The sequence below is a fragment of the Dasypus novemcinctus genome, chromosome 9, assembly GCF_030445035.2.
Source record: "Dasypus novemcinctus isolate mDasNov1 chromosome 9, mDasNov1.1.hap2, whole genome shotgun sequence".
In the NCBI taxonomy this organism is placed as follows: domain Eukaryota; kingdom Metazoa; phylum Chordata; class Mammalia; order Cingulata; family Dasypodidae; genus Dasypus; species Dasypus novemcinctus.
In genome coordinates this window covers 103917462-103944618 of record NC_080681.1, presented here as the reverse complement: position 1 = coordinate 103944618, position 27157 = coordinate 103917462, and the positions used below count along the sequence as shown (strand labels likewise).

At 38.2% G+C, this 27157-nt stretch overlaps 1 protein-coding gene and 1 non-coding gene across 34 annotated transcripts in view; both read right to left on the bottom strand.

Moving 5' to 3' along the window:
- The window catches only part of PUM1 (pumilio RNA binding family member 1), a 148029-nt gene that overhangs the window by 32157 nt on the left and 88715 nt on the right, over positions 1-27157 (bottom strand). For 10 of the 33 annotated variants that reach the window (XM_004465725.5, XM_023590928.3, XM_004465720.5 and 7 more), the window contains 7 exons: positions 24289-24382; positions 22973-23074; positions 19420-19571; positions 8428-8566; positions 6980-7123; positions 5587-5883; positions 4281-4517 (listed from right to left, as the gene is read on the bottom strand). In XM_004465725.5, the coding sequence (XP_004465782.1) occupies positions 4281-4517; positions 5587-5883; positions 6980-7123; positions 8428-8566; positions 19420-19571; positions 22973-23074; positions 24289-24382 (1165 nt within the window). Of the gene's footprint in view, positions 1-4280; positions 4518-5586; positions 5884-6979; positions 7124-8427; positions 8567-19419; positions 19572-22972; positions 23090-24288; positions 24383-27157 lie in introns of all 33 variants that reach the window. The other 23 variants (XM_023590927.3, XM_058304011.2, XM_023590930.3 and 20 more) reach the window with 3 other exon arrangements.
- LOC111765904 (small nucleolar RNA SNORD103/SNORD85) lies at positions 8240-8314 on the bottom strand. Its single transcript, XR_002798110.1, has one exon. It is a non-coding gene; the product is annotated as a small nucleolar RNA SNORD103/SNORD85 (small nucleolar RNA).

Here is a 27157-nt window from a genome sequence, read left to right as displayed (position 1 = left end):
AACAAAATAGGAGAAAACAAAAAGTATGATTCATAAAAGAAAAACTGATAAACTGCTAGACTCAACAAAATTTAAAATGACAAAAGACAACATTTTAAAAATGAAAAGAGAAGCAAAAGACGAAAGAAAATATATCAACAGGTGAATGTGTGTTTCAGTGAACTCTGGGGTAGACTGGCTAAGAATACAATGATGAAGGAAGCGGATGTGACTCAAGTGATTGGGCTCCCAGCTACCATATATATTAAATAGAATAAATCTTAAAAACACAATGGTGGAAGTATTCTTGCAGGATCTATGGCAAGGAGGTATCACTGGTGCAGGGTGCCCGTGGGAGGGGGCTGGGTGGGGAGGGGATGGATCTATAAGAGGCATCTGGAGCATGCCTCTATGGAAAATGAATGTGTTTATGCTGTCATAGGGTGTTTTCTCCGTGTGTGGAGACCCACACAACAACCAACAAAATATTAAACTCCCATCCTGGGAAGTCTTGCTAATTTTCTCAAATAGAGTGGCTAAAATTTCTGTGGTATATAGGCTGTGCCTATAAAAGAAAACAGACCAATATTACAACCCTTCAATATTAATCCTTGTACTTACGAACCTTACTCTTGTAAAGTGAAACTTAGCATAATAACAAGTAATGCCTAAGAGTTACCTCAAGAAAACCTCCTTGTTACTCAAATGTGGCCTCCCTCTAAACCAAACGCAGTAAATAAACTCATTACCTTCCCACTGCCCCTCCCCCAACATGAGATATGAAACCCAGGCATGTGGGAATACTACCAAGTGCTAACCAGCTAGCATTTGGAAAAAGACTTTGACCTGAAGGAGGAAACATTAGATACAAAAGAGTTTTTTACAGCTAGTAGATTTCAAAGTGAGTTCAGAGGTCATTTAAAAGGTTAAGCTCATGCATGTCTCGAGCAGATCTCACTAAATGCCACAGTAAACAAAACCTCAAATAGGGAGATAGGACATACGAAAACCAAAGAATAAAGTGGTAAAAGTAATTAATGCATTTACAGTAATATCACTGAATGTGAATGGATTAAACTCCCAAATCAAAAGATACAGGTTGACAGAATGGATAAAAAAACATGAGCTATCCATATGCTGACTATAAGAGACTCAACTTAGACTCAGATACAAAACAGTTGAAAGTAAAAGGTTGGGAAAAGATATTCCAGGCAAAGAGTAACCAAAAAAGAGCAGGGGTAGCTATACTAATATCAGACAAAATGGACTTTAAATACAAAATTTCAAGAGCTAAAGAAAGCCTTTCTGTTAATAAAAAGGGGCACGGATATAGCTCAGTGGTTGAGAGCGTGCTTCCCTTCCCATGTATCCCTTTAAAAATTTTTTAAAGAATAAAATAAAAAGGAAAATCCACCAGGAAGAAATAATAGTCATAAATACCTATGCACCTAAGCAAGATGCCCCAAAGTACATGAGGCAAACTCTGGCAAAACTGAAGGGAGAAATGGACATCTCTGTAATAATACCTGGAGATTTCAACAGACCACTCACATCCTTATATAGAACAACTACACAGAAAATCAATAAGGAAACAGAAAACTTGAACAATATGATAAACAAACTAGACCTAATAGACATATAAAGAACACTGGACCCAAACTCAGAGGGTTACATTTTCTCAAGTGTCCGTGGATCTTTCTCCAGGATAGACCATGTTAGGTTACAAGGCAGGTCTCAATAAATATCAAAAGACTGAAACTACACAATGCACCTTCTCAGATTTTAACGGAATGAAACTGGATATCAACAACAGGCAGGAAAGATGTAAATTCACAAATTTGTAGAGACTGAACAATAAATAATCAGTGGGTCAAAAAAGAAATTTTAAGTGAAATTCGAAAATATATTGAGTCAAGTGAAAATGAGAACACAACATATCAAAACTTATGGGATGCAGTGAAGGCAGTGCTGAGAGGGAAATTTATAGTCCTAATGTCTGTATTACAAAAGAAGAAAGAGCAATAGTATTAATAGTGTTAATCAGGTGTTGCTCAATATATGTGTGGTGAAGAGGTGTTAAGTTTCCTGCACCGGGAAACGGACTTTGGCCCAGTGGTTAGGGCGTCCGTCTACCATATGGGAGGTCCACGGTTCAAACCCCGGGCCTCCTTGACCGGTGTGGAGCTGGCCATGCGCAGCACTGATGCGCGCAAGGAGTGCCGTGCCACGCAAGGGTGTCCCCCGCGTGGGGGAGCCCCACGCGCAAGGAGTGCGCCTGTGAGGAAAAGCCGCCCAGCGTGAAAAGAAAGAGCAGCCTGCCCAGGAATGGCGCCGCCCACACTTCCCGTGCCGCTGACAACAACAGAGGCGGACAAGGAGACAAGACGCAGCAAATAGACACCAAGAACAGACAACCAGGGGAGGGGGGGAAATTAAATAAATAAATCTTTAAAAAAAAAAAAGTTTCCTGCACCAAGATGTCAAGGTCTTCTTATAGACACTATCATAAACCAAGTACCACACCCTCTATTTTCTCTGGGTTAAGACTAAGGCATGGAAGAACCCTTTCCTCAAGGTCACAGATTGAGCTGAGGTAACATTCTATCGGTCACAAATTTCCTCAGGAATGGCATGTAGCAATGGAAGTCCAAAGAAAATGCATATACATTTGCTTAAACAAGTAAAGTTTTTATAGGCGGATATATGTTTAAAAAAAACAAAAAACAAAAAACCCAAACCAGGCAGCAAAAGAGTTATCAAAACAAGAAGCAACTTGCACCTACAGTTATTTCCTATTCCACAGGGAAAACACAAATTAAGAAGAAAAGTATTTCATTAAATTATCAACATACTGAGAAAGAGGAAAGGCACACAAATAATAGTTCCAGCTCTGTTTTCACAGACCAAAAGCCTTGGTATTTAGTTCAAGGGTTGACAAACTAAAACTCCCAGGATAAATCTGGCCTTGTTAACATATACGTAAATAAAGTTTTATTGGAACACAGCCATGTTTATTCAGTTAAAATTTTTGTCTGTGACTGCTTTCACGCTTCAACAGCAGAGTTGATTATTCACTACAGAGACCATCTGGCCCACAAAACCTAAAATATATACTATCTGGCTCTTTACACACACACAAGGAAAGTGCAGATTTTACTGAATAATCAGTAGGATCTAACTCAGTTCAAATATTTGAACTAAGGAAGTAAAAAAAAAAGGTGACGTTTCTAGATCTGATAATGTACTGGGTTCAAAAGATACCCTGGACATGACATGTGAAAGGTTAAACACTACTTTGGAGTTTTTTTTTAAAAAAAGCGTGAATTCTTTAATTTATTTAAATCTGAGAAGACTTAGGCAAGAAATGTAAATTCTGAGACTCTTGTACAATGGAAATAATACCTTCCAGAACTGTTAGGTATAGTATTCAACACCATTAACATTTGCAGGTAATAACATCTCAATAAATATTAGTTCCTTCCTTCCATCCACACAGTCAGACTAGAACTTTTATCTCCCTTCACCTGATTTTGCATTAATTCCTAGTCTTTGAAATTCTGATACCAGCAAACACTGTTGTGGAGTGTATTCTATCCCCTTAACCATCCATTATGGGTCTATTAATCAGGAATGTTCCTACAACGTTTCTAAAATAAAGTTCATGTATATAACCTAAGACAGTGAGTTCTACAACTTCAGTTCCTACTACGTGTAATTTCAGGATACACACATCTAAATCTATACACACAGTTTCAACTTAAACTCACCTCTTTCCAAGGATATTACTCTGAGTTATAAAATATTATGAGCTGTTGGAGCATATTCTCCTACTTCTTCATACTTTTTCTTAATTTATATACATATACATATATAGATAAAATTTCCCAGTCTATACTTTCTAAATGAAATATATTTCTGAACCCATGAATCACTTTTAATCTTGTTGGTTAAAAAGAGAATCTCCTTTAGGTCATACATGAAGATTTGCCCAGGAAAATCCTGATTTAGGCCTGGTTATCACAGAGTAATTACTAATAGTATCCCCTTTCACTCTCAAAAGTGCCCTGGTTTGCACAATACATTATATGTTCACCCAAATTCTAGGTCTCAACTTTTCCCATTTATGAAATAATCAGTATTACACAGCCTAAACTCCATTAAAAAAACCTTGGCAACATGAGGTACAAAAGAAAGGCACAGAACACTGAGGACACTTCTAAGATAAAGGGATTGTCCTCTGCTTATACAAAGTACTTCTAATATCATTGGTAGCAAGATGGCATTAAAACAATGATTCTTACCCAAGTTTAAGCTTGAAGAGGATCCATGTGAAGAGAGGGAAGGAGGTGGTGTCTGTGAATGTCCTGGCCCTTGACTAGGGAGAGGCATGCCCACGGGTCCAGGAGAGGAGGAAAAGCTAAGGCCGTTATAAAAACCGTGTCCAATAGGGGTCAAGCTGCTCGATGTCCTCTTATAAAGGTCGCTGCTGCCAGTCAGGGAGTCACGGCGAGAGCCACTGCCAGTGTTGGAGTTTGCAACTAAATTGGAATTAAACAATGTAGATAAGAACAGGCCTGTTCTTTGGAGAACAAGCCCAGTGACCTGTTCCTAACACTTTAATCCAAACTCCTTACCACCGCAAATTTGTCAGCAGAGACAGTCTGTTAATGTAGCAGGTCTACAGATAGATAAGGTAATAATGAGGACATGGCTCAGGTTAACGTGAAACTCTTGTTCAAACCATCACACATACGCCAAAATTACCTTCCTTTTGTGTCATATTATGGGACAGAGGAGGGTGAAAAAGCTCTGGTGGCTACATGAGTTACAGAAAAGGTGAAAGAAAATGGGCTACTAAGAATGCCTTTCATCAACCCAAAAGATTCTAGTAGAAAAATGGAGTATAGAAAAAAAGATTTGTAAACGGGGTACTGTCTTGCTACACAAGATTTATATACAAAAGCCTGTTTCCTCATAAGGTTAAATCAAGAGTTACTATTAGACCCCCAATTCCAACTAAGAAACTCTCTCTCAAACATGTCCTTCTGTTCTGAGATTACATGGTTTTACAACCACTGCAATGAAGCCAATGTTTCACCTTACCTCTTCCCTGCTTGTTCTCTCATCAAAATATTAAAAATATCCTGGCACAATATCCTTCTCCCCCCAAAACTGGAGAAAACTCTTGACTCTTTAAGACTCATGACTCTACAAAGCACTGCCACAGTCTTGACTGTGCTGTACTCTACTCTGATTTTGGGTTAATCCTCCTCCCTCAGATTTTAGTATCCGCATTTCCATACTTTCCTCCATACCCTTCCCAATGCCTGGAAAAATCTCTCCTGGTTTTTTAATTCCTGAAACAACTGGATTATTTGAGTATAAAGAAGTAATAAAGTAAGTGTTAACCTGAAAGAGACCCCCACTGTATAACTTGATTTCAATAGTTCATCATCGCAAAGATATGTGGGACTGCTGGTTTCCCACGGGGCTCAGTCCAGATCTGGCTGTGGTACCTGTCCAGGGCTCCATGCATTGCCAATGTTCCATAAAGATTGTAAAAATAAGTAAAATATAGTTTTAACAGCACATCAGTCTGATTTCTACCTGCTGTTCCAAATCCTCCAAGGGCTGATCCCAGGGTGGCACCAAGAGAACTGCTACTTCCAAATCCCAAGGATGTGTTGGCAGGCTGAGCAGAGCCCTGGGAGAAGAGTGAGCTGCTCTGTGAATTGCTGCTCAGAGAGTTGTTGCCATAGAAAGAGCTGGATGCCAGGTTGTTATTAGGCTGCTGCTGGGGCTGGGGCTGAGGCTGCTGGGTTCCTAAAGGGCGAAATGGTCCATTTGTTGTTCCAGCAAGACCACCAGGTGCTCCATTTGCTGAAGCTGCAGCCGCTGCAACAGCTATGAAGAAGAAAGCAAACCATTTGGCTATGAAAGGGAATGGCCATATTTCCAAACTATATTTTCATCCTTCCTGAAAGCCTTTCAATGTGACCTTATCTTTTTAAGGCAGAAACAAACCTTATAAAGAATTATACAGAGATTTGTACAGTCTTTGACCCCTTTACCTGAAGGTTTTATTTTCTATTTCTACTTTCGATTTGAAGCCAAAATACCACTGAAGCAAGATTACTATGGTGGTAGTTTAAAGAGTTCCTAGATTCATTCATCATTTTAAATACAGTAACTTCCTAAAATCTCAAATTCCACAAAAATCTATGTTAATGATTCTTTTTCAGAACCATGTTATCCACATACTTAAGTCCCTTAAATTGCTACTAAACTTATTAGCATGCTGCTTTCTTCTAGATGTTCCCTCCATTGCTCTTAATTCCATAATAAAGCATATGAAGCTTAAAGAAAAAATGTACTGGGACAGGATGTGGCTCAAGCAATTGAGCACCTGCTTCCCACATGGAAGGTCCCAGTGCCTCTCAAAAACAAAACAAAACAAAAAACAAACAAGCACACAAACAAAAAACCCAACTCAGGGTAGTTGATCTGGCTCAGTGGATGATGATCAGTTTCCCACATACAAGGTCCCAGGTTTAATCTCCAGCTTCTCCCCAAAAGTATTAACCCCTACCATGGAAGAAAAACGTATTTATTCTGCCTCTTCTCATGACCTTCTCACACATCCTCCCATGCCGCTCCCCCTGCATTCCACCCCCCAAATAATGACTTAAGATTATAATAATCATCATAAAATAATGACTTGGGTTTCTGAGAAATTAGCATTGGATTTCTGCCAAATGTGCCATTTTCTGTGAGTTTATTCTCAGTGGAGCCAGTCCTTACTGCTAACCAGCTGGTACATGTGCAACAGAATCAAAACATACTGATAATTTGCTACTTTTGATTCTCTCTTTGAAGTATTAGAGGGTAGAGTGCCATACTGAGAATTTGTCAAATAACGTATTTCATATTACATTAAGAATGCCACCATCATTCTCCCCTTTTAGATCTCTGACATGGGTCTACTAATATGTTAGCTCACCTGCTTGTGCCGCTGAGGAACTAATGATGACTGGGGCAGGAGCTACAAGTCTAACAGGAGCTCCAAGACCATTTCTTGCTCCTGCATTCACCACAAGGGCACCAGTTTGGTCATAGTAAGCAGCAGGCGCCAAGACAGGATAACCTGGGAATATTAATATATGTTATTAAACAAATAAATGGCTCCTGGGTGCCAGTATATTATAAATATCACAAACTCAGCAGGATTTATATCCAAAAACTGTATGACCCTATCTCTGAATGTCTTTTTCCACATCTGCAAAATAAAAATAATAGTACCTATCTGACAGAATTCCTGTGATTAAATTAAAAGGTGAATGTGAAGCACTAGCATGATGTCTGATACAGCCAGCGCGCAATAAGGAGCAGTTATCATTAGTTACCATCTGCTAAGTGTTAGAAATGGAACTTAGCAGGGTAAGAAATCCTACTGCTCTTCAAAGGGCTGTATACAACAAGGAACTCTGGCAATGTAAAAGGGTGTGGGAGCTACACAAGCTTATCACCAATAGCCATACACTGGTACTTCTTACTCTTTCTTTGAATACACAACAATCATAGTATTTTCACTCCATATAATAATCCAAGCACAAATCTACAAGTTAGCAGGAAAAACCTAGATACGTCTCACCTTTTCAGTAACATACGGGACAGAATTTCCACATCCTAGTTTGAGCCACATAAGAAACTGCAGGTGGCTTCCTAATAAAACATAACTGCTTTGTAACTAACGAATGATGCAAATTACCTCACTGAATTCATAAATGAATCAATTAATTTGGTTATGTTCCATACTGAGTAAGGTTAAACTGAGCTCTCCTAAGAACCTGCTTCAAGGGAATAGTCTCAAAATAAACTCAATAAATTCAATCCAATGAAAAGCACAGGAGCAGGTGTTATTGAGCCAAGAATAACATGTTTATTAAACTGAGCTGCTGTGTGTGCGGAGGACTGTCTGTCTGTCTTAGAGGAAGGCAGCTAAAAAGTACCTCCACTGTTGGTAAAAGACAAACCCTAGAAATAAAAAGGCTGACCCTATCAAAAGGCACAAGGAATTTGTTCCAAGTCATGCTACTCAAAACCTAGAGCATGAAGACTAAAAGTCTTGGAATGATACTAAGTAACCTGGTCACTCCTTCTATCCCTAAGCCTCAGGGAGAAAGCAGATCATCACCAAAGGAAAGACAGCATATTCCAAGTGGTGTGGACATTCACATATCTCAAACATGTACAATTTAAGACTGGCTCAGAACAATTAGATGCTCTCATCAATGACCTAGGTCTAAGAGAGGGCAAGTGTGTCATCCTTGCCAGTTCCCAAATCATAACAAGGCTAAGCAAGCTAAAAGCACTGCCTGTTCTATTAATTGTCCCCAAAATGCCAACTTTTCCCCTCCAAGGCATTAGGAACAAATAGTGCAGCCTCACCTGGCATGCCTGCAGCTAGTCCTTGTCCAAATGCAAGGGCAGAATTCACTGCTGCAGCTGCCACTAGTTGGTCTGTTTGCTGTCCCTGCTGGTTCTGATTTGGAGTCAAAGGACGCTGGCTGGCTCCTCCACGAAGAACCTGGGAATAGAAAACAACAATAAATCAACTACTTTCTGCTCACTGGAAATATATGAGACCCATCATGTTCAATTTGATTCAGCACTTAAAAATAGTTTAGATCGTATGGTATGTGACCCCAAAACTGCTGAATAAATAAATAAATGCACAAGAATAGTCAGTAAGTAATATCAGCTATGTACTGCAAGGGAAACAGAGACTGAGAGGTGAAGAAAAGAAAAAGAATGAAACAAAAAAAATTTATAGTCCTAAAGCATTTTTCCTATAATGTTTATATACAGCATGACTATAAGGACACAATTTCAATTAATAACATTTCATATAGTGAAATTTCATTTTTAGTTTGAACTTATTACCTATAAAAATGATTATGACTCATTAACCAAATATTTAATGCCTACAATATGGTGGTACTACAGATAAAGCGATGAACAAAACCAACCAAGCCCCTGCCCTCATGGAGTACTTTTTTATGCTAGTGAAAGAGAGAAAATAAACAAGTATAATGTCTGTGCACTGTCAAAAAAGTGGGTGAAAGGAGACTGTGATGGGGGAACACAGATATGTTTCAGATAGGGTGAACAGGGATAATTTATCCAAGTAAATCTGTGTCTCGAAAACCACAAAAGAAGCTATATTCTTTTAGATGGAAAATGAGAACATTTCCTCTACTCTTTAATACTATTCCCATTCATCAAGGCTCAAAGGGCCCCAAATGAGCTCACCAGATTTGATTTATGGGGCTTTTGACCTGACTGTTTCTATTTCTCCTCTCATGAATTCCACAAATATGCAGCAATCTAAATGCAGATGAGTATCGGTCAACAACACTGACATTTCAGTGCAGAACACCAGTTGTGCCACTGTGATAAAGGATCTACTTTTAATTAATTAAACATAGGTATCAAGATGCTGGTAATCATTCTTACTTTAAATGCTCTGAAAAATATATTTCATAAAATCTATATACTCCAGCACAAAAAATGCAAAACCCACAGAACAAGCCTAAAATTACCAAAGCTTATAACAATGTATTCTATAATGTTTTCAAAACAAAGTTCTTATCAGATCACTTTCAAAGTTACTCTGCTATTTATAAAGTCAGGCTTGTAGTCAAAAAACCTAGGTTAAATTGCACTTGCTAGCATTCAGTGAAAAATGTAAAAGAGAAAAAATACTTATAATCAATTATCTATTAACTGGACTTAAGATGAACTCCATTGTCCATATGGACAAGTAGAGATGTGTGACCACATTATTTTCCCAAAATTTTCTCTCATTTCATTCTAAGTAGAGAGAGGAACAGCTAATATTACAGATTGTGGGGAGAATTAAAAAAATAGTGTATGCAAGGCACAATGCCTGATACCTAGTACATAATCACCAACCAATACATAATTACTATTCTTATCAGAATATCATGCCATTTATTTTGTTTGTGACTGACCAACTTTACATAAGGAGTACATATAGGGAAGAGCAAGGGAGGTTGCAAAGGTTAGTGACTGAGTCAAGACTTGCAAGGAAAGGGCTAAGTTTCATTTTCACATAAAGGTGAAGCCAGAGCCGATCTACAGTTGGAGGGAGGGAGGGAACGAGGTTCTAGCAACTTTGGCGCCAAGAATTTGAAAAGTGGCACCAAAGAGAGGGGGGCCAATGGTGAAAAGTGAGGGCGGGGCCAAGGCAAGGGGGGCCAATGGTGAGAAGCGAGGGTGGGGCCAATAGGGAAAGCAGTGCTGAACTTGAAGAGCAAAGCAGTGCCAGGAGTGAGAGTGGTGCTGAGCCCGCCCAGCCCACCGGAATGTAGGGAAGGGGAGGGAGCAGCAACTCAGTGTGGGAACTGGTAAGTTATATCTCTAGGATAGGCTGTAACCCCTGAAGTACCCAATCAGTGGGGAACAGGGGAGGGACGAGAATGTTAGACTTAGGTTATAAATTTCACTATTTCTTGCTGTTTGCCCACCAGCCATTTTATCCAGGTCACATGCCCATTTTTGCAAGATCATTAATAAAATTCTTTTCTCCTCCACAATCGGGGGAGCTTTTGTTTTCTTACAGGTACAGCTTTCTTTCTAACTATGTTGGGGGCTCATCCAGGATCCTAAGCTTCAGAGCGGAACCCCCAGAGCGGACAAGGGGAAGGCGCGCCCCACTGATTGAGCAGTCTCGGACTCCGCCATTGGGGGTACACCTTTGACAGCTGAAAGGACCCAAGACCAGGCACTTAGATTTGCAGACTGTGGATGAGAAAATGGGAAGGGAATACCTGCCTCTCATTGAACAGGCAACCCTGTGCACAGGCCAAGGTAAGAAGAGAGACTGATAACTATTTCCTTGGTGGAAGGGAAATTCTGACGAGTCTGAGCTTGAAAGAAATCCAAACAAGACTCAGAATGGGAAATAGAGGCACAGGCAGTCAGTCAACCGGGGAGGGGGTATCTGTAAGATCCACTGGGGACATTCCTCCAGATAGTCCATTAGGAAGGATGTTGGAATAGTGGACCAATAATGATCAGATCAAGGGAAAAGAAATGATCACCTGATGTATTGTGATCAAAATATGAGGCAGATGAGGATTGGCTCTGTGCTGACCTTGCTTTCATAATTCTTTTTGTGTTTGTCTGTTTGTTCAGTGTATGTTTTAATAGCTCAAGGTGGTAATATTAAATTTACAATGAAAATTCTTAAAAGAGCTCTATCCAAACGGCTAAAAAAACAATAAACTTATACTGATAAAGTATGGAAATCTGTGAAATACCTAAATTGAGATGAATAGTTTATTACTTTTTCACAGAACAGAATGAGCGATATGAGACTTAAACAGATATAGAAAGACTTCAAAGGTTTGTGGGAGTGCTGACTAAAATTTGGTAAGTTTGTTTAAAGGAATGTGTTTTTTTCCTAAGATACAATAGCTGGTTTTCATAAAATTACAATGGAAATATGTAGGACAAAACCTGAATGAATATGGCAAGTTGTAGAAGGTAGCATTAAGTAAGGAAATACGTTTTGTGAAGGTGGAATTTGTCTTGAAATGAAGCAACTACTGTCTTTATGGTTATGGATAGTTATAAGAAGTTTGTAGAAGCAATGTTTAAACCAAAATATTTGAAGGGTTAATTTCAATAAATCATTATTAAACAGAAAGTGAATTGATTTTAATAACAAAACTGTCAGAGGCTACCTCAATCTGCATATTAAAGTGGTGGTAAAGGAAGATAATCTTGATTCCATTGGACATCTGTATTACTGAAGGTAATTAATGTGATCATGGTGAAGGTGTAGAAGTAAAAAGCTCTACAGTGCTGAAGGGTACTATGCAACAGGCCAGTGGAATACTGTGGAGTCTACCTTCCTAGCTTCTCTCTAGGGTCAACGGTGCTGCAGCATGCTGGCTGTGTGAAGGACATGCTAAGCGGAGCAGTGATTACCAGAGTGCTGTGATTAGAACTTAAACATAAATGGCATTATGGTCTGCTCCCATACAGAGAAAATTTGTATGGTGTTGTAAACATGGACCTTAGATCTATTAATTGCAACTCAAAAAGAAACTTATGCATTGGGTAGTGCATTGATAGGCATTAAGTACCATACCTATATCTCTCCTATTCTAGATATATGCTTGATGATTATGGTGATATCTTTTCTAGATCATACGAAGAGGGATACTGAACATGTTAAAAGGTCCTGGTAAACTTCATTTTCTATGTAGTTAATGAAGATGCTTAATTCAAGTCTCCCTCCTAGCCCTTATTCTAAAATCTGTCCCACTCATATCCTGGGGAAGACTGGCAAACCCACATGCCATCCTGCCAGGGCTAAGCATTTTCCCACCAGGAAGGAAACAGCAAACGAGGTGGATTGGATATACTTCAGCTTAATCCCTTTGAGATAGTGTATGGGTAACCTTTTCTCACCAAGACCTGGAAACCAGTTTCTGGTGAAAACCTGCAAAAATAAAGCCATCAGTGGTGGCTGAGTGGTCAAAATAAATATCTACACCCAGAGTCACCGAGAGGTTATCTCAACCTTTCCCCCATCTCAGTTGGAACTTTGTGTGGTGGACTACCTTTAGTACACAGGGAGGACCACTGGGAAAAGCAGAGGACGACAAAATAGACTTTTATAAAGGTAATACCCCACCAGACTGCAAAAAAAAAAAAAACAATGTAACCCAGTGGTAATAACCATTAGAAAGGCAGCAAATTCAGCAACAACAACTGTTATTCTTCCCCTAACAGAGTCTATGGGGTAGGGGTGGACATTACAGGTAAAGATCCTCTGGGGAGTTTCCATATTAGAGTCCTTCCTCCCCCTGCAGATATGATGTTAACAACATCCCCTTCAGATAATCCTTCAGAAATACAAGGAAAAACCCACCAAAGGTCAGTTCCCCAATTCAGAATAATCCCAAAGGAGTCAGGATACTTAAGGCAGAAGATTTAAAGCAGACCATAAAAATAGAGATAAGATATGGAGATACAAATGCTTGGGTAGAATGGGTCAACTACAGTCTAGCCCACTGCTCATATTGTACCCTTTCCGTTAGATATGGAAAAGCATGAAAAGGAGTTTAAGTGCATGGTGCTCCTCTTCCAGAATGCTACACCTGGTGAAAATTGTAATATGTTGTCCTCTTTCTTCCCTCCTGTCAAAAAGGGAAACACCAAAGCCATAACAGCTTCCCACCTTGGTCCAGGAAGTCACTCTACCTGTTTCTATAGATGGGGGAAAGGGCTTCAGGACCTTGGGACCATGGCCTTGTGTACACAAATATGGAATGTGAACAAGGATAATACAGACAATTTCTCCAGTTTGGCCATACCCCAAGCAGACCTTTGGTGATACTGCAGAAAGGACATCCTCTGACTGGTGTTACCTGAGAAGTAGGGAGGAACCTGTGCTCTGGTTCAATTAGCCATCCCATTTACCCTGGCATTTGAAAAAGAGCAAGAAACATAAAACCAGGGAAAGAAGTTTACCTGGTTCCTTTGATGACCAAATTTATCTAGAATAGTATAGGAGCTCCCCCGGGGAAGTCCCAAACGAATTTAAAGCTAGAAATCAGGTAGCTGCAGGATTTGAGTCATTCTTGTTCTGTGGTTTGCCATTAACAAAAATGAGGACTGGATTAACTATATATATTATAATCAAGAAATATTTATGAATTACACTGGGGATGCAGTTACAGGAATAGCAGAACAGCTGGATGCTACTAGTTAAATGGCATGGGAAAACAGGACAGCCCTAAATACGATGCTAGCAGAAAAAGGAGGCGTCTGTATTGTGACTGGAGGTAGATGGTGTACCTTCATCCAAATAATATGGTCCCAGACAGGACTATCCCCAAAGCTCTGCAAGGCTTAACAGACTTATCTGAAGAGTTAGCAGAAAATTCTGGCATTGATAACCCACTCATGAGATGGTTAGAAAGCTGGTCTAGAAAATGGAAAGGAGTGACACTGTCTATCCTGACTTCCCTTATCATTGTGGCTGGGGTACTCACAGCAGTTGGTTGTTGCAGGTGTCCAAGGGTTAGCTCAAAAACTCATTGCAACGGCCCTAATCAAACAAACACACATACAGTACAAGCAAAACAACATGTACCCCCTTAAAGAGGAAGATCTCTATGATGAAGAATGTGAGGAGGTTCTTATCAGATTTGAAACACTAAATTGTGAAAACTAAAGAGTCTAAAAGAAAGAGGGGATTTGTAAGGAAAGGGATAAGTTTCATTTTCACATAAAGGTGAAGCCAGAGCCAGATCTGCAGTTGGAGGAGGGAGGGAAAGTGGTTCCAGCGGCTTTGGCGCCAAGAATTTGAAAAGTGGCGCCTAAGTGAGGGGGCCAAAGGTGAAAAGCGAGGGCGAGGCCAAAGCAAGGGTGGGGCCAATAGGGAAAGCAGTGCTGAATTTGAAAAGCAAAGCAGTGCCAGAAGTGAGAGTGGTGTTGAGCCGACCAAGCCCACCGGAATGTAGGGAACAGGAGAGCAGCAACCGAATAAGTTAGATCTCTCAGATAGGCTGTAACACCTGAAGAACCCAATCAATGGGGAACAGGGGAGGGACCAGCGTCTAGGTTTAGGTTATAAATATCACTGTTTCTTACTGTTTGGCACGCTGGCCATTTTATCCAGGTCGCATGCCCATTCTTGCAAGATCATTAATAAAATTCTTTTCTCCTCCACCATCAGGTGAGCTTTTGTTTCCTTAAAGGTACAGCTTTCTTTCTAACAGACTGAAGATGCCTACCCAATAACGCAGAAGAAATCTCACTCTACAAAAATTAAACAGCATGTGCAGACTTGGCAATTATTAAAAGTTCAAACCTGCTGAAAAACTAAAGAGCAATGAATCATTATTTTCCTGGGCATAATGACCTATGTTTGGTTATGTTTGGTTAGGGGGTTACATAAAATGAAAGGGGTTAAAGGTAGTTGGGCCTAAGGAAAGAGGTAGTCAAGACTATTGACAAGTCCTGTTTGAAGGAGGAAAGCAAAACGTTTCCCTTTTTTCCAGTCTCTAGAAATGTGTGTGGAACCATGAGTATAAATTTTCAGTCATCTTCCACTATTTTAATTTCATCGATAGCTGGCAGGTATGGGTTTTACAGAACCAAACATATAAAACTTCATAAGTAACAAGTTAAAATAAAATGAAATCAATAAAAATAAGAGAATGCCTATTTGCAAAACACTCCCCCTAGGAGTTAATTTTTTACAGATCTTGACAATGTTGGTATGAAATTCAAATACCACTTCAAAAGCTAGTTGTTGGGAAGCAAACTTGGCCCAATGGATAGGGCATCTGCCTACCACACAGGAGGTCCGTAGTTCAAACCCCGGGCCTCCTTGACCCATGTGGAGCTGGCCCATGTGCTGTGCCACGCAGGGGTGTCCCCAGCGTAGGGGAGCCCCACATGCAAGGATGTGCCCTGTAAGGAGAGCCGCCCAGCACAAAAAGAAAGTGCAGCCTGCCCAAGAATGGCACCACACACACGGAGAGTTGACACAGCAAGATGACGCAACAAAAAGAAACACAGATCCCGGGTGCCGCTGATAAGGTTATAAGCAGTCCCAGAAGAACACACAGCAAATGGACACAGAAAGCAGACAACTGTGGGGCGGGGGGGAATAAAAAATAAATCTTTAAAAAGAAAAGTTGTTAAAGCACAGCATTTGTAAGTAATAAGCAATCAAATGCTCAATGGAGATATTCTAATAAATAAATCATTCATCCTTCTATAGTTCCCCATTATATGTGGTAGAATCATCATCTATACACTCTTCCCCAATGTGGAAAATTTAGAAGTCATTCTAAACTCTTCTCTCTCAGTATGCAATAACAAACACCAAAACCCCAGCAACTTTACCACCTGTACATGGCTTCAACCATACACACAGGAATTTTTTAAAATTTTACATCATTTGGAAATATGAAACAATAAAGTTTTTATCAGGTGTCAAAGGAACCTTGAAGAAGGATGAAACAGGAATCAGAAGATGGCATTTTGGCTGGAATGTCACCAACTTCCCTGGAAAGTTCCAGCACTTAGATTTTGAATAGTGTGCTTAAAATATATAAAGACCAAAAAGGCCCAAAGTAAAATTTAAATAGAGCCCCTCATTTCAGTTATTATGACAAAAGTTCACCAGGAAAATCTTATTTCCCTCAAAAACTGCATTGATGAATGCACAACAATATGATTATACAAATACCATTGATTGTATACTTTGGATGAATTGTATGCTTTATTAATATGTATCCATAAAACCGACCTGTTTAAAAAACTGGCAAATAAATACTGGTGCTAAAACAATGAATGCTTATCAAAACTTAATAGTTAACAGTAATAACTCTGGTGATGTTCTTTCATAATTTGTTATAAATGTTTCACAACAATCCAAGGTACTGGTGGTGGGGTCAGGTATACGAGCCTGGCTGTTATGCGTGTTTTTTTCCCCTAAGTTCACAACTTTTACTTTACACTTACTGTTTTTTTTTGTTGTTGTTGTTTTAAAGATTTATTTATTTATTTCTCTCCCCTTCCCACCCGCTGTCTGCTCTCTGTGTCCATTCGCTGTTGTGTTCTTCTGTGACCACTTCTATCCTTATCAGCAGCACCGGGAATCTGTATTTCTTTGTGTTGCATCATCTCGTTGTGTCAACTCTCTGTGCGTGCGGCACCATTCTTGGGCATTCTTGCACTTTCTTTTGTGCTGGGCGGCTCTCCTTATGGGGCGCACTCCTTGCACGTGGGGATCCCCTACGCGGGGGACACCCCTACGTGGCACGGCACTCCTTGCGCACATCAGCACTGTGCACGGGCCAGCTCCACATGGTCAAGGAGGCCCAGGGTTTGAACCACGGACCTCCCATGTGGTAGGTGGACACCCTATCCATTGGGCCAAGTCCACTTCCCTACACTTACTGTTTATGTATGTTCATGTATGAGTGATATACTTCAATAAATTTCTAATGGGAAAAAAAAAAACCACAAAAAAATTAATGCTAACTTTTGCACAGTAGGATTTGCGTGAATGACAGGAAACAGTGAATGCCATTATATAGCTAACAAATGTACATTCAGGGAAGTTAAGCAACTTGCCATATTTATAACCACTTAATGGTAAGACAAAGACCCAATCTCAGGTTTTCTGTAACTCGAGACATTGCAATATGGTCAGAAAACAGCATAAGTTCTAAATGAAGACACTTGGATTCAAATTTTGTCAACTTATTATGTCTGACCCTGGGCACAACAAATTCCATTTTTTCAACTGTAAAATGGGAAGGTATATAATTCATTTATGAGATTTTAGTAAAAGGAAATGAAATAATACATAAAGCACTTAACTTTATATAGAAATCTTTCAGTAAATAGTAGTTATTTGTCCACTAGGTCAGAGTTAATTTTAAAACTTCAATTACTTCAGTCTTAAATGCACAATGATTTGAAAGTCATTTAAACACAAAGATCAGCATCCAAAGAAATACAGACTATCACAAACGGCAGCTACTAAGAAATTTATTTACTAGAGAATGCATTCTGTCAACAAATTATTTGCTGAATTCACTTACATAACCAGTTTGGGACTGAATCATGCCCCCACAAAAGATCCCAACCCCTGGTCCTGTGGGTGTGAACCCATTTGTGAACAGGACACCTTGGGAGATGTTATTAGTTAAGGTGTGCCCAAAATGAATGAGGGTGGGCCTTAATCCAATATGGGTGAAGTCCTTATAAGCAAAGGAAACTAGGCACAGGAGAGAAAGTCATTGGAAGAGCTAAGAAGCTGGAAGTCAATGGAACCCAGAAGAGAAAGGAAAAGATGCTGCCATGTGCACTGCCATGTGACATAAAAGCCAAGGATTGAGGCACTGCCAAGAATCTTTGAGGAAAAAGTATTACCTTGCTGACATCTTGATTTTGGACTTCTCCTAATCTAAAACTATGAGCCAATAAATTCTTATTGTTTAAGGCAACCCATTGTATGGTATTTGTTTTAGCAATTGGGTAAGTAAGATATGCCTGGTACTGGAATTGTATCTATTGCAAAGAAAAACATTTATTAGCTTCCAAATAATTACCTTAACTCAAAAACTACTGACAAAGGATAAAATACCTATACTTTCAAGACATGTTTTTCCTATAATTCTGTGGAATCTATAAAAATTAAACAAACTCTTAGTAAGAATGAGTAAAGGATTCTTGTTTGTATCTTATCATATGTACATATGTGAGCACTACCTCAAAAGACAAGCTTTAATTTGACAATACACATCAAAAGCCTAAATGCTTATTTCATTTGCCCTAGGGAATTTTTACTTTGAGAAAGAAAATATTCAGAGCAAGTGCAGCTCAGTGGTTGAGCGCTTGCTTCCCACATACAAGGTCCCAGGTACAAGCCCTGCTACCTCCCGGAAAAAAAAGAAATGAAATAATCATGAATGTATGCAAAGGATGTTAATCGGTCTTATTTATAACACCAAAATATTGCTAAGTTAAATATCAAATAATAACAGGCTGGTTGAAAAAAGTATGGCACATCTTTATGATATACTGAAATGAAGCCAGTAAAGATGTTACATTAAGCAATATGGGAAAATGTGAAAACAGTATACAAAGCCATGAATACAGAATAATCCCAACTTTCAAAGAATACAGTAAGGCTAAAATGATAGAGACAAATATTAATACTGGTTTTCTCTGACATGAGGGTTTGGGACAATTTTTGGTTTTGTTTGGTTTGGGTTTTTTGGGTTTTTTTTTTTAGTTTAACCAATTTACCACAATTTTTAGCAGTAAAGAGGTATTACTCTAGCAATCAGGAGAAAATGATCTAGCTAAAAAAGACATCGTTTTGCAATTAAATGTCCTTTCCCAGCTCGACTAAAAAACTACTATAAGATAAAGTATATATGATGAGTTTAGGATTTATATGCAATCCAAAAGGTATTGTAAATAAGCTGTCTGAAGAACTTGCACATCCCCCTTTGGTGGCAAGCCACTTGTAAGAGACTGAAGTGATCTAAGAATGCTGCTTAAGCAGGAAACTATACAACGGTAGAAAGAAAACTTGACTATCTTGTTCAAATACCCATTTTGCCTCTTACCAGCTATCTAAACTTATTTGTTCAACCCTCTAAGCAGTTTCCTCTTCTGTAAAGTAACCAGTAACATAAAAGGAATCCGGTAAGTCAAAAAGTAAGAGTTAAATCTGCGAATGAACTCAGGTACACAAACACAGAAGGGACTTCACACATATTCTTTATTTGTTGTAACATTATCTTTTAATAATACACAATAATTAAAATTCACAGGTAAAAAGGGGTAAATTTTATTTATATTTACCTGCTGTTGCCCTTGTTGAGCCTGTGGGGTAGTCTGCTGATTAGCTGAATTAGTTGCTGCTGCAGCAGCAGCAGCCTGCTGCTGGAAAAGACTGGCAGGGTAGACTCCCCAGGGGGTAACTCCATAATACTGGTGAGGGACCACAGCCGGGCCTAAAAACAGCCAAGAGGAAGGAAAAGAAAGTTTATACTAGTAAGAATCATCAGGGTTTTCAAACACTACATCCAACTCAGCAGATTCTAGTGTAAAATATTATTTAAAGAATATATCTTTACATTCTAACTAATCATTAATCCTTTTTTTTTTTTTTAATAAAAAACATTTTGCAAGATCCCCATACCAAATTCTTCCAACATCACTAATATGCTCCAGGCCCAGAGGAAGAAACCATTGAGGGACAAAAAATTGAAGATATCCAAAGAGAAAATAACTGATAGAAGTTGAAAGGGCCGGGTTTAAGAACAGATGGAGGAATTGGCCTTGTTTATTAAAAAGACATATTTTTCCCTGAAAAAGAAAGGATATAAGGATAGACATAAACAACATTTATTGTTGGAAGAGAGAAATGGAGAGTTCCTGTGCTTAAAGTAAAGGAACAGAACAAAAGATATAAATTGTACCCCTCTTTCAATGGTAAGAATGGGCAGCTAGAGGTTGCTGAGGTAAATCACAGGGACAGAAATCCACACGCTTCATTAACCCCAGAAGCATGAGTATCAATCTTCAGACAACAAAACCCAAACACTCATTTGATCCCTACTGCTCACTATCCAAGAGACTTGGTTTTTCTATTTCTATTTTTAAAGTAGGTCTACCATCATAAAAGTCATTCCATGAGTACATTCAGACAATATACAAAATCTTAAATTTATTAAGTTAAAACTGAACACAGACACAAAAAACACCACACTTTCACTCATTTTTACAGCCCTACTGAGTATCCTAAACAAAACTAAGCATTCTGCTTTAATCCACATGATCTCCTCACCTTCTTTGGCAACAAGCTACAGCTGCCATCTTGGCCCCATAGAGTAAGGCAGCACCAGAAGTAAACAGAGTTGCAACCTTGGCACAACAGAAATCTAAACCCTAGAACTCTCTGATGAAGCCAGTGGTTAAAAAACATCAAGGCTGCACATTTGCTACCCAGGACAAGGGCTCAAAGCCAACCTCTGAAATGCTGAAACATATCACCAATTTAAACTTTCTCTTAAAGACCAGAATTAAATATGTCAATTTTTATTAGTACTAATGCCTTATAATGAGTTCCAGAGAATTGTTTCAAATATTATAGCTACTCTGAAGAAACATATTTTCATTAAGTCAAAATGAGTTGATATATGTTTTTATTTTATCCATTTTTATGTTTCTAAAACACATAGTAAGTCAGGATGAATCATCATCCAATAATATGCTCTAGCATTTCAATTTTGATGTTTTCTGTACCTGTGGGCTTAACAAAACTCAAAAAGCTGTTTATAAGCAAGGGTATCTACTATAAAACACACAACTGTAACGGACTAGTGCTTAAGAAAACTATATTAATATATGCACTATTTTAAATAGTTTAAAACATTTTGGACTTGTCAGAACCCAAAGGGTCTAAAAATCAAACCTCCAAGTTAAGAAAAAAAAAGAGTGATTGACACCTTCAATGATAGTCCCAAGGCTCCCCAAAGGCCAAGAAAGGGAATTTCAACTGGGCACAGACTGCTCTTCCCAAACACATTTACACTATTCTCTAAATTTTCTCAACTGGCATTTCTACTACTTTAAATCTCCTTTGTCATGTGACCAGTGGCTGAGTTTAGGAAAGTGCCCTAGGGGGAATCATTCATTTAGCTTGGCTCACCAGGATGCCTGCTTCAGCATCCCTAAGACCATTTGTTTCAAGTAACATTATTAAAGTTAATGGAGAAAAAGACTTCTGTAGAAAATACAGAAAAGCTCATTCAAGGTAACAGATATTATATGATGTAGTGGCAAACTGCATGGGCTTTCGAGTTAGACCAAGTTCAAATCCCAACTCTACAACATTTAAGTTGCATGACCTCAAACAAGGCAGCATCCTGAGTCCCAATTTCCTAATGTGTAAGATTATTATCTGACAACTCATATGAAAGAAAACCACTCAGCATACTGCCTGGCAAATAGTTAATAAGTGTTCAAAAAATATTAATGATGACTAGCAAAGTTCAGTCTACTAAGAAGAGTTTTTTATTTCTCCAAAGGCTGGAAGAACATGAATACTAAATATGTTCCCATCACAACTCATGCCAAAAAAGTGAACACTTTTAAAGAAAATTATAAGAAAAGGAGTTATATGCTGCATTTAAGTTCATAATTGCAAATAGTATGTTATATTGTTAGAAGTGAAATCTTACAACATTTAGTCATGATTAACATGACTTGGAGGGATCTGCCTGCAAAACAATATTTACTTTGGAAGACATATAAGTAGTCCTAATGTTAAATTCAATCTAGCATACCTTTACAACCCACCACAGTGACGACTGTGCCACACATAATCAAATAACAAAGATACATGTCTTGGAAAGAGTTCAGCCTTAAGAGAAAGAAAATCACATCCATATATACATCCAAAAGCAAATAGATACAATGCAGTAATTAGTAAAATAGGGGGGAGTCAGAAAGGAAGGCATTCTAGAGGTGACAAAGCCAGCTAAGAAGCTTCCCAGGCAGAGAATGGGAAAAAGAGCTTACTATACAAGGCAAAGGAGACAAGACAAGCAAAGATACAGAAACCTAAAACATTGCAGTATGTGCAGCAAACTAAAATCAATTTAGAGTTGCCAGAATACATAGTGTGAGCCAATCATGGCCAATCTGAGGAGGAGAAAATGGTGTGTGTATGTGTTTGTGTGTAGAGATGTCCATGTACAAATCATGGAGAGAGCCCTGTACATAGTGGGAACTAACCCTAGCTAAACTTTACAATTAACCTGGTAGTTCCTTAAAAATACTGATTCCAAGGAACAGCATCCCTACCTGCCTAAGCAGGCTCTTATGATCAGACATGTTTAAAAATAACTGTGGTATGCCATATTAAGGTAGATATGAGAGAAATCAATGAAGGGTTTTAAGCACAACGTTGAAGTGGTAAGTTTTGTGTTTGAGAATTTTCTTGAACAATCTAGGGTTGATAAAGGCAAAGAAATTTGGAATACATCAAAAAGGCCAGCTACCGAAGTCATGTAGAAAAGTATAAGGTCCTGAACAATGGTAGAACAGAGGTAGTAGAAGACTTAGGCAAAGAGGGACATTCCAGAAATATTTATGAACAACTAGTGGCCCCATATATTAAAAATACCAATCTGGGATTGTAGGTGATTAATTTACCTTTGGACATGTTCAAGCCTGAGGTCTAGGTTACAGCTAAGTAGAGATATCCAGCTGGCAGGTAGATGGCACGTGAAATCAGGAGAGAAATCTCCATTGGAGACATGGATTTGGGAGAGTATAAAGAATGCATGCCCATCTCAAATGACTTTTCAGCAGGTGAGAAAGTCCCTCATGCAGCAGAATGTCTCACCTAGTGTCGCTGCTGCAGCCAATCCAGCTGTGTATGGGTCCGTCCCTGGGGGAGCAGCACTGATGATGTATGGATTGGGGACAAACGCAGCGGGAGCTAAACCTGCTGAAAACATACCTGTCAGTAAAAACAAACTTGACTAAAACTGCAGCCCTACCAAATACCTACACAGTTTGGCTATTCATTTCAAGCTAAAGCTGGGGGGGGGGGGTGTGGGAAAGAGCGAGAGAGAGAAGATAGGATAGATTCAGAGTAAAGAAGACTTTTAAAAGTAAAATAATCCCTATACTAAAGATTATGGTAACATTTATCTAGTCTTTTTGTTAGTTTGTTTACCTTTACTATAGAAATTAAATACAATTTAAATGCTTATATAGTTTTAAATTCAATAATTTCTACAACATTATTAAACTCTTAACAGCTAGAATGTGCAATTTAACGGGATGGAAGGAAGGACTTATTTCTATTTAAGACAATTTTCCAAAAGGTTTTTCCTCCAAGAAAAAATATAAGTATTTATAAAGACTACCATCTACAACTATAAAATACCAGACTCAGGCAAAAGCTCGTAGGCCTAGCCTTACTTCATCTAGGTTGGAAGCAAGTTTTTCCTTCCACAGCATACCACAATCCCTGACTGATGATCTCCTTTCTACTTAATTGTATTCTTGGCTATAAAAAAATATCTCTACTTCTACTTGTTTATAGTTATAATACTTTATTTTGAAGAGATCTTTAAAAGGTCTAGGGAAAAAAAATGTCTAGACAATAAGACTAAAACTTAGGTCAAATCTTCAACACTTGCTCCAGGAAAAGGGTAAAGCTATTTTAAAAAAGTGTAATCATATGAGACAACTTTCTTATATGGTCAATGCATATTGCCTAGGAAATGGATCTTCATGATTCATAGGTACTACTTCCTACTTACTAAGATGACAAGTTGATATATTCACTGTCTATACAATTCCAACAAGGACAACTATTGTTATTTAATCAAATTTACCCAAATGAACCAAAACAACTGATGTTAGTCACTACTGTAGTAAATAATTTAAATCCTAAACAGCTGAGGTAGAGAAAACAGCTGGATACTGAGGGAAGTCTTATAAGCTGAGGCTAGAGTTATATACCAAAAACACCTCCAGTGCCTGGAGACCACTGTACAGGAGGAGAGGAAAAGGCCATTTTACTCTGTCTGCGGGATCTGTCTTGACTTTTACAGCCAATCTCAACTACTTGGTTTCACAGTGCCCTGCTGACCTAAAATAGTAATCCCACCTATAAAAAGGGGGCTATAGGCTTAAGAACTAACTTACCAATGTGAGGTTGATGAGCAGCTGCTAGCGCATACTGCTGCTGTTGAGCAGCTGTCAACTGCTGGACAGCAAGTGCATTTGGTCTTTGGAACAGCTGGGTTAAGAGAAAAACATGATGTGGTTAGAGAAACTGTCTCATGAAATAATTTAAAAACCTCTCCGAATAAAAATATGATAGGCATGATACTTTACAAAAAAATGGATAGTCTTATACCATTCCCATAGTATTTTGAAGCTTTTGTAGTTCTTCTGTTCCACCCCCACCCCACCACCTCTTTGCCTCCATTTCAGAACACCTAGTTTCTCCATAGGCTGACTGTTTCATAGGTTATATATCCCCTGAACCACAAATATACACGCATCATCCCTAATGGTTGTCTACAGATCTGTGGGTCCTGCCTGAACAAAGGCACACTTAAAAATTAGACAAATATACTACAAAATGACTTACCTTATTGCCCTTAGTGCTATTGTGCTATTTCCCTTCTTTCTAGACCCAACAAAAACTTTGGTTAATCCTACTCACATTTTAGAGAAGCGTATGAAAAAGTATTAATTTCATCCTTTGGGCTACCTCTTCCCAGAGGAATAGACCGGATATCTTCCTCAACTACTAGCTAATCCTAAAGTTACATCTTACTGAGAGGTTGAAGCTGAAGCTAATGCGACAACTGCCCTATTTGGGGAGTCTCCGGAATCTCCTAGGATATCTATTATATGTATGTAAGAGAGCAGAAGTATAGCTGCTGCTAACAAAAACTAGACATGAGCTCGGACCTAGCACACTTCTTAGTTACCAAGAAAAGGAAAGGCCTTCAAAAGGCCTTTTGACACTAAGAATATCCCAAGATTCCATCTTAATATAAACTCATTCATAAGAAATATACATATATAGGTATGTATGTATGTATATATAATTCCTCCTAGGTACTGTGCAAGGAACTAGGAATACAACAGTGAATAACATAACACATAATCCCTGGCTTCATAAAGATTAGATTTTAGTATGAATAGTACTGCTACCCAACAAAAAAAAAGTTGGTAACCTGATTTTGGATCACCTTGATATATGCCTCTTCTAAGGAGTCATGCTGAAAACTTCATTATTTGCTGCAATTAGTCTGAGAGCACTTATTGAAGGGACCTCCCTGGATAGGACCTTCAACCTATCTATGGATTTTTCAACAGCTCAACTGTTATCACTGGATAACATATTATAGCCATCATGAATCATGTATTAGAGATGTCATCATAAAGAGATCTGAATGTTTCAAACATTAGAAAATAGTGTCTCGGGGAAGCATAGAGGGAATGAGTGAGGAATTTTCTTGTTTTTCTGTTTTATGTTATTATTATTACTGAAATAATGAAAATGCTCTAATAATGACTGAAGTGATTAATTCACAATGATGTGATTATAGCATATACCATTGATTGTACATTCTGGATTTTGTTTATTAATATGTATTAATAAAACTGATGTTATTTTTTAAATTTCAATAATAAACAGACCAGGCAAAATGTGACAATATGAGTGTTATAGTATGACTTGCCATTTCAGTTTGTCTAATAAATGTATTTATGCAGGGATCCTCAAAAAAAAAGAAGATGCTGTGATTACATTAACTCATACTTATCATCACAACTGGACTTACTATTATACTAGGCAGTGGAGAAACTTTTATCTTGTGTTTTGGCTACCTCTATGCCTCAAATATATAATTAGGCAGACTTTCAATAAAATCAAAACAAAAGGCCAGTGTCACCTGTTAGCTACCTTTCCATAAATTTATTTTTCTAAAACCCAGTGTAAAATTTAGTCTTTCCTTTTACATAATGAACATCAAAAGTAGCAACGTACTGATATCAAAAGTAATTCAGTTTTTTTATTTTCAAAGGTTAATGGACAGAACATCTTTACTATGATGCCTATAAAATACTGCTTTATAGGCATTCATTAAATATCAAGTATTAAAGACAAACAATGGACGATAACAAACATCACAAAACATGTTATAGAGGAAGTCACCTCTATTAACTGTGATCTTGTGATTTTGCAAGAGGGCTTTACCTAAAGGACATGGTCTCTCAGTATTCCTAATAAGAGGGGCCAGTCTACCCAAGGAGGGCAACCAAGAAACAGGAAACAAGTAAAATACTAGATGGATGCTTTCAAATTATTTCCAAGGTTGTAAAAACGCCTCATAGTTTCACTAAATATCTACTGTCTCTTCAATGGGCCTCTGGAATTTTCCTAACCTAATATCTCAAACATTGCTCATGCTAGCCTCTTCCCTCAGCCCTTCTTTGACCTACTGTAAACAAAATAACTCATTTTATTCAACATTTTTTGAGCACCATCTTTATTTTGAAGGAAATAAAGATGGTATGTTCAGAATAAAACTCTTGAGAATATCTTCCCTTATTAACCAAAACTGTAGCCCAACACCATTTCATCGGATTTATCCTCATATTATATACATGTTACTATTACATATAAAATATGTATATGTATACTATATCTACAAATATACATAAAACATAGTATGTGTAAGTACTATGAAAATAAGTATACGATGTAACATTAGTTTGTAGTTCTCACCACAGTTATCACACTCTGAGAATACTTTAACATTAAAAACATATAGGTCCAAAAAAGGGCCCTATATCCTGTACTTGAAAGTTGATTAATAGTTTAGTGATGACATTGAATAGAGAAGGAATTATTTTCTTGAAAGCATTTTGCAATAAACAATTTAACAACAAAAGTAAATTATGCATCTATAGCAGGCAGATCTGATTATAGAACAGATTACAGCAATTCTGGCACATTCTCTTTATGTAAATGGTCCAATATTAACTGGAAATA